General features: G+C 28.4%; 2 protein-coding genes across 6 annotated transcripts; one reads left to right on the top strand and one right to left on the bottom strand.

Moving 5' to 3' along the window:
- Positions 1 to 2109: 2109 nt before the first annotated feature.
- Positions 2110 to 5374, top strand: LOC130933354 (uncharacterized). 5 transcript variants are annotated; one of them, XM_057862945.1, is made up of 6 exons: positions 2110 to 2770; positions 3412 to 3453; positions 3674 to 3784; positions 3871 to 3924; positions 4450 to 4695; positions 5120 to 5374. In XM_057862945.1, the coding sequence occupies exons 1-4, from the start codon at positions 2531 to 2533 to the stop codon at positions 3913 to 3915; spliced, it is 438 nt and encodes a 145-aa protein (XP_057718928.1). In that variant the 5' UTR covers positions 2110 to 2530; the 3' UTR covers positions 3916 to 3924; positions 4450 to 4695; positions 5120 to 5374. The 5 variants fall into 5 exon arrangements, with proteins under 5 accessions (XP_057718928.1, XP_057718929.1, XP_057718930.1 ...); XM_057862946.1 differs by having other exon boundaries at positions 4438 to 4695; XM_057862947.1 differs by having other exon boundaries at positions 3674 to 3716; positions 3871 to 4695.
- Positions 5375 to 13160: 7786 nt separating this feature from the next.
- LOC130936577 (inactive protein RESTRICTED TEV MOVEMENT 2-like) lies at positions 13161 to 16730 on the bottom strand. Its single transcript, XM_057866670.1, has 2 exons — positions 16572 to 16730; positions 13161 to 13759 (listed from the first exon to the last, which is right to left on the bottom strand). The coding sequence occupies exons 1-2, from the start codon at positions 16678 to 16680 to the stop codon at positions 13212 to 13214; spliced, it is 657 nt and encodes a 218-aa protein (XP_057722653.1). The 5' UTR covers positions 16681 to 16730; the 3' UTR covers positions 13161 to 13211.
- Positions 16731 to 17791: the final 1061 nt, after the last annotated feature.

Genomic DNA, 17791 nt, shown 5'->3' with positions numbered 1-17791 from the left:
GTAAACAGATTGAGAAAATTAAGGATCAACAAAAAAGATCTAAAATTGGATGGATTCATATTAGTACTATACAAGTCTTAATCAAATCTACATATATGAAAGGAATTAATTCACCAATAAGCTTAGCAATCTGTGACAAAAGAATTACTGATGACCCAATAGATCAAATAATTGGAATTGTTCATGGAAACTTGGCAAACGTAAATGTTAAATTCAATGCCCATCTTGGATACGCTATACCTTTATCAACTGAAAATCTTGGAAGATCTATAAGTTTGGCTTATAAATTTCACAGAAAGAATCTAATGGAAGAAGATGATGAACCATTTTCAATTACATATGCAATAAATTATGCTTTAACAAATAGCCATCATAGTATAATATTTAAAAACAGAGAAAGAATTTATGTTGATGAATTATTTCAGAAAATTGTAAAAACAGAAATACCAAAATATAAGGCTATTGAAAACCCAGTTCTATTATTAAAAGAACCATCAGGAAAATTAGTTTCATCGAATTTTCAAATAAGGGAATCTAAAATTAATAGCCCTTTAAGTTTATCTAAGTTAAAAATTAAAGAAGAAAATTCTGAAATAAAAGAACTAACAAAAAAGGTCGAAAAATTAAATGAAACCCTAAACACTAAATTATGACAATAAATAAAGAAGAAATATATGTAACTTATCAAGACAAGAAACAAGAGCTCTTTGAAAGAGAAAATCGTTTGAATTATTTACAGTTTTCTGAAATAAATCAAAGATCATTTAAAGCCCTAAAAATAATTTATGACAAGTTGAAAAGAGAAGTTGAAGAGCTAGAAAAATTAATAGAATCTCTAGAAAATAGTGATGAATCGATGATAAAGTTTGCAGAAATTTTAAAATAAATAATGAAGCATAAAAAGATTGAAAAACCAGAAAATAAAATAAAAAGAAAAAGGACGAGAAAATTAAAAAGTAAAATAAAGGAGTATAAAAGGGAATTAAATAATCTTCAGATTGAAATTGATGATCTTATAATAAAAAGGATAGAAATAAGAATAAATATAAACAAGTTGGAATTAAACTTAAAAAATTTATAAATGCCTGGAAAACCATATTATGACTTAAAAGAATTAAAGCTGTTGAAAGAAAAAATGGAGAATGAAATTGAAAAATTAAACAGATATTTAGAAACAAGAGAAAGTGTAGAAATAAAAGAAGTCATTGAGGATTTGAGAAATTATATTAAAGAAAAAGACAAACAGATAAAAGATTTTATATACAATAATCCATGCAAAAAAGAATATTATAAACTAAAACAAGACTGAAAAGTTATAAATTAAAACTATAAATATACATCAAGGACTAGTAATAAATGAAAGAGAAATAGTAGAAATGGTCAATACTTTAGATTATGAATTTGCAAATTATTTTCCTTTAAATAAAACACCACCAATTGAATTTATACAAATTATAAACCTATTCAAAGTGAAATATGAAGAGTTAATAGAAATTTCAAAAAAGAAATTAAAAGAAAAGTCGACGTTAAAAAATTGGTATCAGAGCCAAGTTAACGATTAAGGGTAATACTTTATACCAAGGTTGCGAGAACCGGACCAGTCAATGAACCGGTGAGGTTACTGGTTCAATGGTTCAATGGTTCGACCGGGGTTCAACCGGGATTCAACCGGTTTAATTAAATATTAAATAAAATTATTAAAAAACCTAAAAATAATTTTAAATATATTAATTTAATAAAAAACCGTTAAAAAACCGTTAAAAAATCGGCCGGTTCGACCGGTTTACCAGTTAACCGGCCGGTTCGACCAGTTTTTTACCGGTTTTTTGCTGGCCGGTTTTTGAGCTTACCCGGACCGGTTAACTGACCGATTTCCGGTTTTTCCGGTTGAACCGGCCGATCCGGTCCGGTTTTCAGAACCATGCTTTATACTTTCTCTTTAAACAACACTTTTAGTGATATATTTTTAAATTAATAAAACAAAAAATCTATAAATCTGTACAAAAATACATCTTTACAGTAAATAGTAAATGGACCCTCTTAAATATTATAACAATCACTTATAAAGCATTGCCTTATCTTGATGGTTATGTTTTGGGTACGCTTACAAGACGTTTCCTAATCTAAACGCGCTATAAGCTTAATGAATTTTTCTCTTTCATAAACCTGCGCCCTTCTCCTTCCTTCAGAGATCAGAGTTTACCTTCTTCGCCGTTTTCCCCCTTCCTCTTAACCAACCTGTGATCCTTAATCTTGCAAAACCTTTTCCCTTTCCCCTTCTAATTCTCTGAAACCACTCTGATATCTCTAAAAAGTAAAAACCCTTTTCCCTTTTTAATTCTCTTGAAACCCTTGCCCTTTTATCTCCAAAACCAAACACTCTCATCTCTCAACACTCATTTACGGCACCGGCACTGGACAGACGATGGCTAATGGCAGGGAGGCATTGAGTAACGGAACCACGACCGGTAGAAAGCAACAGAACAGAGGAGGCGAGGCGAGCTGCGACGGTGACTGATATGGGGTGGAGATGCGAAGATGTGACCGGAACCACCACTCGCCACTCCGGCTCCACATTCTAATGTCTCAGAATCTCTCTATCCCTCTCGTAACCACTCAGTCGGTCTCGGTCAAAACCGCTCATTCTCTGTTCTCAGTGACGAAAAAGAGTGAAGAATGTCAAGTTGGCCTTGGCGATGACGAACCGCGATGGAGAATTGAGATGGTAGTGACGATGAACCGAGACATTAGCAATGAACAGAGATCAATGGTGTGTATGAATTTTTCTGGTTTTGTAATTTTTTTGAGGATTTGTTGTTCTGATATTTGGGGTTCTACAATCTTTTGTAATTTCTGCTTCTTACTATGTTAGAGTTTGCTTTTTTATTTTGCATTTTGCTTTATTATTTTGCATCTTGCTTTGTTAGGATTTGTTAGTTGTTATTAGTGTTATTCTCTCATTGGAAACCAAGTACCAGCAGGTTTGGTAGTTGTTATTAGTGTTATTCTTGAGGAACTGTATTACTTTCTTGGGATAAACTGATTATTATGGATTAAATTACATGCTGAATGGCATGAATTTACGATAGATATCATGAAATAATTATTGATAGATTGGTTTACCTAGTCATAACTTGACTTTCATGCTACTCTCTGATGATCTGATCATAACTTGCCAGAGTGAATTTAAAATATTTTAACCTGTTCTCACTCATTCTCTAACTCGCTCTCACTTTTTAGTTCGAAGGTGAGTATGATTTTGATAGTGATGATTAGGTATGAGATATATAGAATTCTTCTCTTTATTCTATTCTATGACAATTTCTATTTAGAGAGTATCACCACAATGCAGTGTGCTGCGAGTGCTAATTTGAAATTTTCTTCTTCTGTTAATCATTCTGGCATAATCAGATAGAGAAAAAGTGGAGTCTCTTTGGAGAAACAATGTCACAGGTATTTCAATGTCTCTATCTTGCTTTCTGCAAATTGTCAAACTCTTCGTTCCAGGTTTTATTTTTGATGAATTAAACAAAGCATTATAGTAGAAGATGTCTGGGGCTGCTTTAAAAAATATTCTATGCGCACCAACCTACTTTTCAATTATTGATTTAATTTGATAATGTAACTTGGATGCATATTATTATTCACACTGTTACTTTTGATGCCTTTGCAGGAGAATGCTGACAATTTTGCAAAGTTAAAAGGCCTGCTGCAGGGTATAGTACACGCTACTTCAAATTTTGAGTTGAGTTCTTTATGGTTACCAAGTAGATTTAGGTCAAAGGTAGGCATTGTTGCATTAATACCATTACATTATAGTTCTATTGAAACTGAGATTTGATGGCCAAAATTTGGTAATGAGCATCCCAGGTTTATAATGTTGCTTCACCCGATGATTGCTTGGGACCCACCTGAATTAGCAAGGTAAAAGAAGCTCTCAAATGGTAAATTTTTTTTTAATTTTGATGCCGAACAAAATGTTATTGTTTGAATTTTAATTTTGACCTCTTGGACATGTTTTATCGCTTCCTATTATATTCTTTAACCTTTTAATTGTTATAGGTTTCATGGGCCTTTGGCTTTCGTTATATTAAGATTCTATGTATATATAAGATAGAAAGAAATCTAGCTGTAGCTGAATATAAATCCTTATCAATTCCATAGAGGAGTTTTCAAATTATTTGTGTTGGGATTTATATTTCAGTGATAATGCTAAAACTGTTTTGCTATTCTACTTAGGATAACCAAATTAGGATTGAGTTGGATCTGTAATCTTCTTATCATTTAGTTTGTAATCTCTAAGTTACACATTGAGACTAACTTCAGGGTGCAACTTGGGCTGACTCTCCAAAAAAATAACTTAGTTCTATTATGCTAATTGTTTTTATTTATCTTTAACTATATTTTCATTTGAAAGTTGAAACAATGGTCAACTAGTTCCATTCGCAGTATCCCAGGTTTATTGAGACCTTTGGTACCCATATTGTTGTTGGAATGAAAATGGGAGGAAAGGATGTAATATATTTGAAGCAGCAGCACTCATCAGCTCTCCAACCTGCTGATGTTCAAAAAAGACTGAAAGAGATGGCAGATAGAAGATTTATGGATGCTACTGGCCAATATACAATTGGAATCCGGGAACAGAGGATAACATTCGCTAATATCAGTCCATCAAGTTCTTATTCGCATAAGGAGGTATGCATTGAACATTACCCTTGACAATATTTAACCTGTTTACTTGTTTCTTGCTAGTTGTGCCAGCTGAACAGAAGGGGAGTATGTCAATTCCTTTGCATGTTAAAGTTTTTCTTGAATTTAGATCTTAATTTGGTGGGCAAAACAGAACTAACATAAAATACTTAAAATTACCTTCCCTATCCAAATGATATTCCAGTGGAGAAATCTTACGCTACCTAGCTTTTTGAGTGTTTTTTTTTTATTTTATTTTGCCTAGAATTATAATAAATGGGAAAAAAAGTGTCTCATTTTACATTGATTCTTAATTTACACAACTATTGTCAGTTTGGTTTCTAATAATTTTCGGTTTGATTTTTTAATTTTTATAATTGCAAATGTCATTATAATATTTTTCTAATTACTTTTCTATATAATTATGCAGGATAATATTGAGGACGATAATGAAGATTAAGCTATTTATCATTGTGGTTTAATTTATTGGCTAAGATGGAGTAGTGTTAGGAATGGATACATGTATGGTTGATTAATGCCTTTTATTAGAAGATATTTATGTAGGATATAATGTTTTAGTTTTTCGCAGAGTATTAGTAGTAAATTTTAAGTGGTCTCATGCTTATTTTGGTATAGCTATGCTTAATTTAGTGTGAGATGTATGAATATTCAAAATTAACTTCATTCCAATACTTTTGATTCATTATAAATATATTTTGTTTATAAATATTTTTTTTATTTAAAGAAATTATTTAATATAATTATGTATTTTATTTTTATTTTATAATATTTAACTCATTTAATTAAAAGTACAGAATTATATATGTAATATTACTAAATATTATATTGTACAAAAAATTATTAGAATATTATATATAAGTAAAAACAAAAAAACAATGAGGGATCTAATGTTACATTTTTATAGAGTAGTTATAGTATAAAATGTGGTTACGCTTTAAAAATGATGCAGTATTGTAGCCTATTCTAGTAAGTATGGAAACTGAAAAACGTAATTTTTGGTCCTAAACAATATCACTTAAAAGATGCATCCTATTTTCAAAGGCCAAAAATGTAACTTTTGATACAAAAAAGCGTAACTTTTGAAAATAGGTAATATTAGTATAGACATCTCTTATAAAAGTGTTTTTGAAACTTAAAAAGCGTAGCCTTTGTCTAAGGTATCATTGTTTTTCATTTTTTGCTACACTTCTATTAATATTGAAGAAAACTATCAATTATGTGTTACTAGCTAGAAGAGTATGTAGAAAATTAAATCAGAATAAAAGTAAAGTTATGAGCTAGTCTATCTTTTAATGAGAGTTTAAAATTGCATTTGCTACATTAAAAACTACTGCTAATTAATTTGTGCTTCATTCACGTGGAAACATATATAATATAATAATTAATTTGATTCAACAAATTCTTAGTTGAACTGTAAATGTATGTGATTATTATACCCTTTTAAAGTCTTTCATATGTTATTATTATATTATGTACAAAAGTCTACATGAAATATGTAGTTAATTGTGTCTCTGTACATGACATGAAACACTATGAAAGTGCAGGGACTTCGCATGAAAGTATATAACATTTTTTATAAGATAAAAATTTAGGTCCAACTAATTTGATGTGAAATTAATAATTAAAAGTCGTTAAATAATTCAAAAAAATTGACTGAATTATTATTTAACGACTCTCAACTATCAACTTCATATAAAATTCATTACACCTAAATTTTTATCTTTATATAAAATATATAAAAATGTGAAAATTTACGTAAAATTAATAATTAAAAATAATTAAATAATATAAAAAATTTAACTAAAATATTATTAATAATAATCAACTTTACATCAAAATAACTAATTGTATATAAATTTTCACTATATCAAAAATCCTAAACCCTATAACAAATTAACGTATTATAATAAACCATGGGCTATAATTTTGGCCTAATATGGGCATATTTGAGTCCACAAGTTTGTAATCCTTCCTTACTCATAGGGAGAGTTTTTTTAATATTTGTTGTGGTTATTAATTTTATCATAATTTATTTAAATTTTTAGAATACATATTACATATTTACATGTTTGTTTCTTATATTGGATTAATATTTAAACTAATACTAACTAAATTTTTATTCTATCACTTTTTTTTTCACTAAATATATTAGTCACTATTATTTTTTGATACTTATTTTAATAAAGATATCAAAAATATTTTTATATAAATATTTTTGTTTAAATGTATAATTTGTTTATTTAATTATATTTTAAATAAAAAAATATTTTTATAATATACTAAAATTAAATTTTACAATTTATTATTTAATGATCAAAATAAAATATCTCCTTATGAAAATAATTATAAAGTCTTTGTTAGAATATCACTAAATTTTCTATATACAGAAAAAAAAGGAGGCTGAGGAAAGATAAATGTTTAACAATAGTAATCGAATGTCTAATGAACAAAAATTACATATTGAGTGAAAAAAAATAAATACAAGAGTGACATTATTAATAGAAAATAAATTAGAAAATTTTCTATGGATAAGTAATCAAAGACAAAAGCTAAAGAAAATAACAATAAGAGTAAGTTAAGAGAGACTAAATGGTAACATAAAAAACAAGCTAAATTAAGAGACTCTTCTTCTTTTATTTTATTAAACTTTTTATATTTACATAGAATATTAAACTAAATCGAAACAAGCGAAATCATAACACTACTACTATATAAAACAAACTATTACTAATAGCGGTTAATAATGAGTCCTATAAAAATTAAAGTGGATATACAAAGAATAACCATAAACCTAGCTAGATAGCTAAACAAATAATTAAAAAGAAAAAGAAGATGATGATGAATAATTTAACCATAGGTGGAACCACCACCACCCCTGCATCGATTAATGGCACTGCAGCCACGGTTGTAATGGTTGGTAGGAGGACCCGGTCTACAATTTTTGGTGGTATTATCTTTCTTCGAGCATGGGATTTCATTCCTTCCCATTACACCGTTCCCTATCACCTTATTCTTTGATTCAAATATCTCCATGTTGCTCTCTGAATCCATCTCAAACTCCTTTACTTCCATACACTTCCCTATCGTCCCATTGCATGATGGCGAAGGTATAGTCTTTGTTATCGTGGTTAAAAAGAAGGCCTAGAAAGTATTATTGGAGGATAAGAACACTTCCAAAGGTTAGATGGGTAATTAGATCACCTTTGAAGATGTTGATTAAGCTTAAGAATGTTTATATGAACTTCATGTTAAGGTTAGCCGGCAACATAAGATCATTGAACACTCAGAATAATGTTGTGTTTGGTGGGAAAAAGCCTCGTCAATTTTCTATGCGTTTTTCTGGTGATGCTTTTGAGGCAAGGCTTATATATGAAATTTTCAAGACCTTGGTTGCTTTTCATGAGTTAAATCCCATGTAATAATTGTCAATTTTTTTATTCTCTTCTTTCTTTTCTTTTTTTATTCTTCTATTTTTTTTAATTTATATGCAATTGCAGTTAATTTTATGTGAAGTTGATAGTTAAGAATTGTTAAATAATAATTTAATTAAATATGTTAAATTATTTAAAAGCTCTTAGCTACAATTTTACATGAAACTAATTGTTTGAATTTTCACCTTTATATACTATGTTAGTTTATAAATAAGTCTAAACGTAATTACTTTTTATACTATTGTTTGAAAAATAATACCACAAGAATTCTTAGTTAGAATGGATTCTAACTCAACACCTTTTGAGATTTTGAGAAGAGTTGCTCTTTGGAGTGTAGAGTACGATGAAAGTTATAAGTTGTGTTTGGAGAAAGTTATTGTCTATTATTGACCTCTAGTTTAATAGTTTAATGATTTAACCGGATTAAACTGTAATTGAATTGATTTAATTAAATATAAAATAAAATTATTAAAAAAATAATATATAATTTTAAATTTTTTAATTCAATAATTTTTAAAATTTTACAATTTTACCTAATGATTTAAAAAATTAAACAATCAACAACAATATTATTAACTCAAAAAATTAACTCAAAATGAATTATTTAATATTATTGAATGTTTTAACAATTTTCTAAGAAATCAAAATGATACAATGGTTTGTTTTCTTTTTGGATCTCCATATGGTTATGGTCCAATCCAATATTCATCCAATCCATCTATTTGCCATTTTGACCCATCAATTACTATACATTTTTTCTATATCAACAATTCAAGAACAAATTAAAACAAGAAGCAGACAACAAATTACTATAATAGAGAGGAAGTTTACAAAAAAAATGTCTAACCTTAACCAACTCAATAGCAAATAGCTTTGACTATTAAACAATTTATTAAAACAAAGAGCTATGAAACAATAGGAGTGTAAGTTATCGAATGAAATCGAAATTTACTGTAAAATCAAATCAAAATTTTTAACAATCGAATGAAAAATCGAAAAACTATTTTTTTATTTTTTTTGAATTAAACTGATCGGCTCGATTTAGTTTTCAGTTGGCTTGACAGAAATCAAATCGAATAGTAATACTTCTTTTTACTAGTTTACCCTTTAACCTAGTAATAAAATCTCCAAATCCCTAACTCTAACTCCATTTCAGCTTTCACGCAGCCACAAGCCTACAACTCACATCCATCTTTCTCTTCTATGCCTGAGAGAATGAGATCCTGAGAGAGCTAGAGAGCGTCGTGCCGCTGTCCTCCAATCGCAAGTCATCTCAAGGACATCGTCGCAACTGCAGCAGTCATCTCCGTCGCAGGCGTAGCAGAAAGCTAGAGAGCATTGTCATCTAGTCCACAGCGTCATCCAGTCCGCGCTGTCATCCAGTTCGTGTCATCATCCAATCTGTGTCGTCGCAGCCCCTAAACTGAGCACTTCTTCTCCGTTGCCGAGCAGCACTCTCTGTCACCGAGCAGCACTCTCTGTCACCGAGCAGTTCCTCTTCGTCACCAAATAGTTCTCTCTGTCACCGAGCAACAACCTTAGTCCGAGCCCTCTCCTGCAATTTACAATGTCTTTTTCTGAGGTTAGTAACTTAGTCGGGTTAAGTATGATTTTGGTCCCTAAGGTATAAGCCAAAAATATTTTTCGTTTTCAACCTTTTTTTGCATACAAAATCATCCCTAAGGTTTAAAACCAAGTTTTAAAATTGTTCTTTTTACTTAAATATTAAAATTTTGGACTAGATTACCCATAACAAAAAATTATAAAATAAAAAAAAAGAAAAAATAAGACAGAGAGTCTGCTCCTGCAAAAGGGAAAGTAAAGAAGGAGAAGGGGGAAGGGAAGAAGAAGAAGAAGCTGTTCACAATCCACCTCTGCCTCTGCCTCTGCTTTCGCTGCCACCTCCGTACGATTTTGGTCCTAAGGTAAGAACGATTTTAAAACCAAGTTAAATCTTAAGGACGATTTTATATGCAAAAAAAAAGTTAAAGACAACAATTTTTTTGGCCTATATCCTAGGGACTAAAATCGTATTTAATCCTAACTTAGTATATTCACAATTTTTTGCATAAAATTTGTTGTTGCTGTTGGTCTGTTGAAAAAAATAATTTTTTTGAACATTATAAGTTGATAATGGTAGAATCTTCGACCTCGTTATGGCTATAATTTTGTTGTTGTTGCTGGTCTGTTTGAAACTTTTCAATTTTTTAAATGTTATAAGTTGATAATGGTAGAATCTTCAACCTCATTGATTTCTTTGTTTTGTTTTTGTAGAAATTGCACCAATCAGAGAAAATGATGATGAATCTGGTGTGGATTCAAATTAAGCATGGTGGTTGTTTTGGTTTTTATTTAGCTTAAGCAGTTTTTATTTAGTTTTAAAGTGTGTTTTTTTTTGTTGTTTGTTAGACATTTTTAATTGTCTTTATTTTTATGTTTAATTATTGGAATAACTTGAAATTGTATTGAATTTAGATGTGATATACTATTGTTATTATAGTTTATTGACTGTTTTAAACTTCATTTATAGTGATTAAAATTCTGATTATTAGCTTTTAAAAAATAAAAAATCGATCGAATCAAATCGTTGTTAGTTCGGTTCGATTTGGTTCAGTTCGACTGTCCTACAAATAACAAATCGAATGGTTGATATTATGAAAGAATTGAATAGGTCGGTTCAGTTGATTTCCCTATTAAACGTTACTCTGACATAAAATGAATTTCATTCATAAACACCAGTACAAAGATAAATAATACAGATGTGTTGCTTCAACTATATAATTAAGAGTGCATTCTCAGTTTAAGTTAATCTGTTCAAAATTTTAACTGACATTAAACCAAAAACTGGCTCTAAAGTGTCTTCATCAGGTCCATGAACTTTGTTTGGTCCATCATCAGTCACTTCTTCATTACCTGTGTCATCATTATCTCCTGCATTGAAATGTTCATTGTACTGCTCATGTGTCCCATTGCTTTGGACCAACGAAAAGTAATTATAGAAATTAAATTAAAATTGAAGATCAGATATAATTTTTAATTTCCTCACTCACCTAAAACTAATTGCCCCATTCCTTATCCAAGTAGTGTCGATCTTAAAAACCTGGAAAATAAGCACAAAAAAGAATATATATACAACAATAATCATAAAAATTAACACAAAAAAACACACAACTGAAGAAGTAGTAGATGAATGCTTGTCAGAAAAGAGAAGACGGGAGAATAGCAGAGTCGTTCGCGTGGTGGTGATGGCCAAGCAGTGAAACGGAGGTAACGATGAAGAGAAGACGGTCGAGCAAACACATTTGCGACGGCAAGGAGAATAGGGCCGAGGAGACGACCTCCAAGCAGAAGAGGGACAAGCAGCATACCTTCTAGCGACGCGAGGGGAGAAGAGGAGATGACGGGGTTGGAGCGATGGCTACTGCTGCTGGTTGCACTGGAAGACCTTAGGATTGGATTTTTCATTTTTGTGAGAGAGATGGGGAAGGGGGGCTTCTCTGCCCGTAGAAATAGATTCTCTCCATTTTTTTTTTGTTACTGGAGAGAATAAAGTGTAATTTTCTACCTTTTATTCTACAAGTGGGACCAGAAATAAATGAGAGAGAGAAAGCAATGAAAGGTGAGATTTTTCACTGGATACCGTCCAATTTTTTTTTTCACTGGAGAGGATCTACTCCCTCTGCCCGTTTTGTGTTTTTTTAAGGGGATCAAAATGACCATGTTTTGATGGGGATCAAAGAACCGGTCTTTTAATAAATAGGACCGGTTTAGCCAGATCATCAGTTAACTATCGGTTTAATTGGTTCTTTGACCGATTTTTTATAGGTCGGTTTTAGACGTTAATCAAATAGGTTCTCGATTAACCTAGTCGAATCGATCAATCCGGTCCGATTTTTAGAACCTTAATAAATAGTCAAGAACAAAAAAGGACATTTAATCATATTTTTTTATTATATTAAAAGTTTTCGAGAATCACTTTCATTAGACAGATTGCTCCAATAGTCATATTTTCAATATATTCGTTAAACAAATAAATTCCTAAAAAAATTATTATAAGATAATTAGATATAACAATTTATGGTCACGGGATAAATTAGTCGAATATGGTGTTAGTTATGAAGAAATATTTGATGTTGTTACTCGACTCACATTTATTCAAGCTCTCCTTGCCACCATGACAGTTCTAAAATAGTTTCTCAATCGAGGAATGTGAAAAATAAATTTCTTAATAATGATTTAAAAAAGAAAGTCTACATAAAATTAGACTTAGAATATCCTTGTCCTTCCAAAATAATTTGCCTTTTTTGTATGACACTTTAAAATCTATATCATAAATCCTAAACCCTTAATTAAACACTCTCTTCGACAATAGTTTGAGAAGTTTAGCACCATTATTTGCAACATCGATTTACCCGTAATCCCATAAATATGCTCTATTTATTTGCAAGAATAACTAAAATGTTGTTCTTTTGCTATTATATGTTGATGACATGATCATTACTGGAGATAATTTTACTAATATTATTGATCTTAAAGCCTCCCTCAACCACTATTTTAAGATAAAAGATCTCGAATCCGTCAGTTGTTTTAGAATCATAAAGTTATATCATCTGATGAAAGTACTTGTTTTAAGCAAAATATGCTTGTAATCTTTTTGTTCGAGCAGAGATTATAGACAATCACAAAAAATTTATTCCTCTTGAGTCTAATACTCGTTTTACTCCTATAAATAGTGTTGTTACGAATAATTTCACTCTTTCTATAGACAATTAGTCAAAAATCTTGTCTAATAATTACATAACCAAACATTATCTATCATAGTTGTTAATCAAATTTTATTCTCCCATACTTTGTATTCATTTGTCATCGTATATTTTATATTTTAATATTTATTTTATGTAAATAATTAATTTAGCATATGATTTTTTATACACATAACATGGTTACAAATTAAATTTTCTTGCAAAACTTAAACCAAACAATATAATACAATAATATAACATCAACAACATTCTCCTTATTCACATAATTAAAATTTACACAAATGAAACCCCTTTATTGTTTGTGCCTCTAATTATGAAAATAAGAATGAGCATGAGCCATGAAACTTTTGCTCATATCCGCAAGGTAACTTGCTACAACCAATATGACAATGATAACAAGCATGAATTTGAGTGCAACCTCTCTGGTCGTTTCAGGTGGTAACTCCTGATCAATAACATCATCTTTATTATTATAGTACCCTTTTTTTGTGTCACTAAAATTATTAATATCATAACTATCTTCTGCTTTGGATGTGGCTTCACTAACTTTATCTTCTTCTTCAAAGGTTACTTTCTCTTTACCTTTGTCTTTCTTTTTCTTCATGGCGGGTTCAAATTCTTCTTGTTGTTGTTCTTCTTCTTCTCGATAAGATTGAGGGATTTTCTTTGGCATTACTACGGTGAGAATGTTTTGCATGAAACTGCCATGAATGGCATCTTCGTTGCAAAAGGGTGGGAGTTTAATCTCTTTCTTGAAACGCTTCCATTTTGTTCCATCCAATAAGGGACGCTCTCCACTTATAATCATCATTCGAAGATGGTTTATCTGAATTCTTATTTGTTCTCTTTTAAAACCTGAAATTAAATACAAAATAAAATGCATGTGTTAAAGAATCCATAATATTTAAGAGATAATAAAAAATTAGTTCAATTTAAAAAATTTAAAGATATTGTGTTTAATATTTATTAATTATTACTAAAATAATTATGCTATTTTAAATATAATAAATATATAATTATAAATATTTTTGTTTATATAAAATTATAAAATTTTATTAAATAAGATAATTTTAATTATTATCTTTTTAATATTACCGTAAAAATTATATTGTATGGCAAATTAAACAATGAAATTGAATAATCGGCAATAGTAATAGTCAAAGGGTTTAATTTCTATATATGATGTCAGTATAAGAAAAGGGTTTAGTTAATTAGATAAAATTTCATGACAATTATTTAAGATTCTTTTGTGCGCATTCGGCACATATAGCAATTAACTCATAAGAGTATGGTTTTGAAAAACTATTAACACGAGAAAAGAGTTTTAATTTTATTAAGAAAGGAATTTTAACTCTTTCAAATAATATAAATTTGTAGTTTGAAAGAACTAAGTGCACTAGTGAAATGAATTTTATTTTATTCTATTTTTCTATTTTTATCCTTCTTTCATCATGGCTCACCATTTAGAATATTCAACCATGGCATATGACGAATTAATAGATAAACATATATTATCTATATTATAACATAAGTAAAGGAGAATCCAAATAGTAAATGGATGACATATAAATTTTTATGTTTCATATAAATTTATCATGTAATTTATAATAATAATATATAAAAAAACATCTATTTGGATCTATATTTATATTATTATAGATACTAATATTTATATAATCAATCTAGCATTAATATCATAATTTCACATATTAAATTATGTAACTTTACAAAAAAGCAAAAAAAAAAAAATAATTCATATCAATGGTTTAAATTCTAATATTACATATTCTATTTGGAGAATAAATTTTATTTTATAAAAATTTATCTATCTATCTATCTATCTATCTATTTATTTATAATGTATAAAAAAATAAATAATGACACAATAAATACTTGACATATTAGTAATCTCTAATATTGTCACATAAATATTTTAGTGATATTATTATTTTATAATTTTTCTATTATCGTATTATTTTTTAATCTTTGTTCTTAGGTAGTATTTTGCTTTATTTTTTATCTTTTAATTTTTTATTTATATGTAAGTTATTTTATACTTTAATAGTAATATTATTTTTCTTTAATAGATATAAATTAGTTGATAAAATCGAATTCATTCTCTTTTTCTATTCTCGCTTGTATTCATGTTTATTATATAAATTAATTATTAATCTTTTGCACGATTATTTAAAAAATTTTGTTGTTGATCACGATTCTTTATTTTAATTTACTAAATAATTTACTATAATGTATGAAATTCTTACAATGTTTTTAAGTTTTTTTTTTTGCTATTTTGATTTAGTTGTGTTTATCAATTATATATTGCTTTTGTCACTTATATTTACCTTTATTTTCAACAATTTATATTTTTTAATATTATTTAGTCATAATAATAATGATGTTAAAAAATATGATGTCATGGTTCATGTATATTATTTTCAGTAATTAAAGCATTATATTCATGTTTACATTACATCTAATAACTTTATTCTTGCAGTATAATATTTAAATTTATTAAACATATGTATTAGGTGATGGACTCTTTCAAACACTAAAATGTATAATGTGTTTACAATTTTATTTAAATTTAATATTAACTTTAAAAATTTTTTATTAAATAATTTCTTATGTACAAAAATTAATTAATTTTAGTTTCACGCCACGCGCGAGTTTAAATCTAGTTATCCCTAGTTAGAGATTCATTAGAGCTCTCATAATCAACATCAAACAAGGTGTAGATAAACACAATTTTTTGGTAATAAGGTTAAAAAAAAAAAACAAAACACAAAAACCCAGTGCTAACTGGTGAAAGAAATTAAATCATGAACAAATAGAAGCAGTGGAGTCAAGAATTGATGATTAGGCATACTTGCAAGATTGATTAAATTGAAGTTTTGACAATAATTATTATAATTTATTTAGTTTTATCTTTTTCAATTCATTATTTTTGATTTGGTTGGTTTTGTAGAGATTCTAGGTTCTCATTTACCATTCTGTTGGATGGACTTGAGATCTTTTGTCAAAAGAAGGAAAAAAAGGAAGCAAACATGGTAGAAATAAAGGGAGAAGAAAAAGAGTTGAGACAGGGTAAGGGAATATTTGGAAAACCAAGTTTTTGATTGATATAATTTTTATATATCAATTTTGAATGTTAAAGATTTAACATTGGGATTGTAAAATCAGTTTTATTTTGGTTTAATTTAGTTTGGATATTAATGTAAGAATTAGAATACTAGTCAAACAAAAATGATCGAAAATCATACTTTATTATGTTCGAAACCAAGTAAAAGATTTTTTTTTTTTTACAAAATTCAATTTTCAAAGTGTTTCAAATACACAAAATTAAATACAATTAATGAAAAACGATAGTACTATGTTGACATATGGGATCTAAACATTTTATTATTGGCCTTATTTATTACGTATGTAATAATTTATTCTTTAAAAACAATTTTGTCTAATTTTGTAAAAAATTAAACTTATTTTGATTGATTGATAGAATAAAACATCTTACAGTCATCGTATAATCAAATTCCTAAAATTTATACTAGAACTAATAATTAATATAAATTTGGTTATATAGATTCAACAAGTCATTTAATTTTGAAAAGACATGGACACATTGAAATTAAAGAAAAAGAGCATTAGATGGAACATAATTACGTGCCTGGAAGATGAAGTTCAATGGTGTCACGGGCCTCATCTATACGCAATTTGCAGACAGGATCAAAATCTTCATAAACCCGATTAGTTGTATGTGTGAGCTTGGATTCCATCGGACGGGAGAGAGATATATTGATATTTTTGGATTGAGTCTCTAAATGAATGAATTTCTTTCTTTTAATTTCATATGATATGATATGGGGAAATTTAATATTAGATTAGTCTACTTGAACAATGGGAAAAGAACTTTGAAGCTAAGGTTGCTTCATTTTCTTGTTTAGTCATAGTCATGGACTGGAATATAATTATTCCTTGTTAACCTTTACAAGTAATATTTGTTTTGTTTTGTTTAGGTCTTTCATTGTTTTGAATATACCTTGCCTTGAATTGCTTCGTGTGCAAATATATTATAACGAGAATTTAGGAATGGAAATATGGAATGAATCATTTGTTTTTTTCTATCCAAGAGAAACAAGGCATATATATATGCATTCTATAGAAGGAGCAGCAAGATCATATATATCTAGTTAGACAATTATATTTAGAGTACTTACATATTAGTTTTTGACAAATTTTGTATCAAATAATAAATTAATATCTAACAAAAACAATTTGATAGCTTGGTTTTTATCTTTTATAATAATAGATAAATTAGTTTCAAACAAACTAATTAAATAACATATATTTTTTTATTTTTTAAAAAGTTTTAGATAATTTAATCACTTAACCATACTATTTCTTAGGTAGACACAAAAAAATGGAATAGACACCAAAACAATACTATTTTTTAGGTATTGCTATATAACCAAGTGATTTAACACAGTAGAAAATATTTGGAGTTCAATTATTTTTATAGGAATTGAATTGAATTTCAATGTTTAAAATAAAAAAATTAAATTAGTTTAAATTAAATTCTATAGTTTTTTTCTAAAATCAATTCTAACTAAATAGGTTTGATTTAAAATTTTATTCCATTAAAATATAAAATGTCCTAAATGTTCATGTAACCTAATGACTTTTTTTTATCCATTTATTTTTTCTCAATGCCTCTCACCTCTCAACACACGTCGTCTTCCTCAGCACCTCCACTCTCCTTCCCATCACTTCTTCGTCACACTATTCTTCTCTTTTAACTTGATTTATTGTAGAAGACAAAACAAATAGACATAAAGTACGTATATGCATAACGTCTCAACCGTATGCATGCCGTATGTTGTTCTTCTC

Source organism: Arachis stenosperma, chromosome 6 (genome assembly GCF_014773155.1).
Source record: "Arachis stenosperma cultivar V10309 chromosome 6, arast.V10309.gnm1.PFL2, whole genome shotgun sequence".
Taxonomy (NCBI): Eukaryota; Viridiplantae; Streptophyta; class Magnoliopsida; order Fabales; family Fabaceae; genus Arachis; species Arachis stenosperma.
The sequence above is the reverse complement of the archived record's forward strand: the minus strand, read 5'-3'. Positions and strand labels throughout refer to the sequence as shown.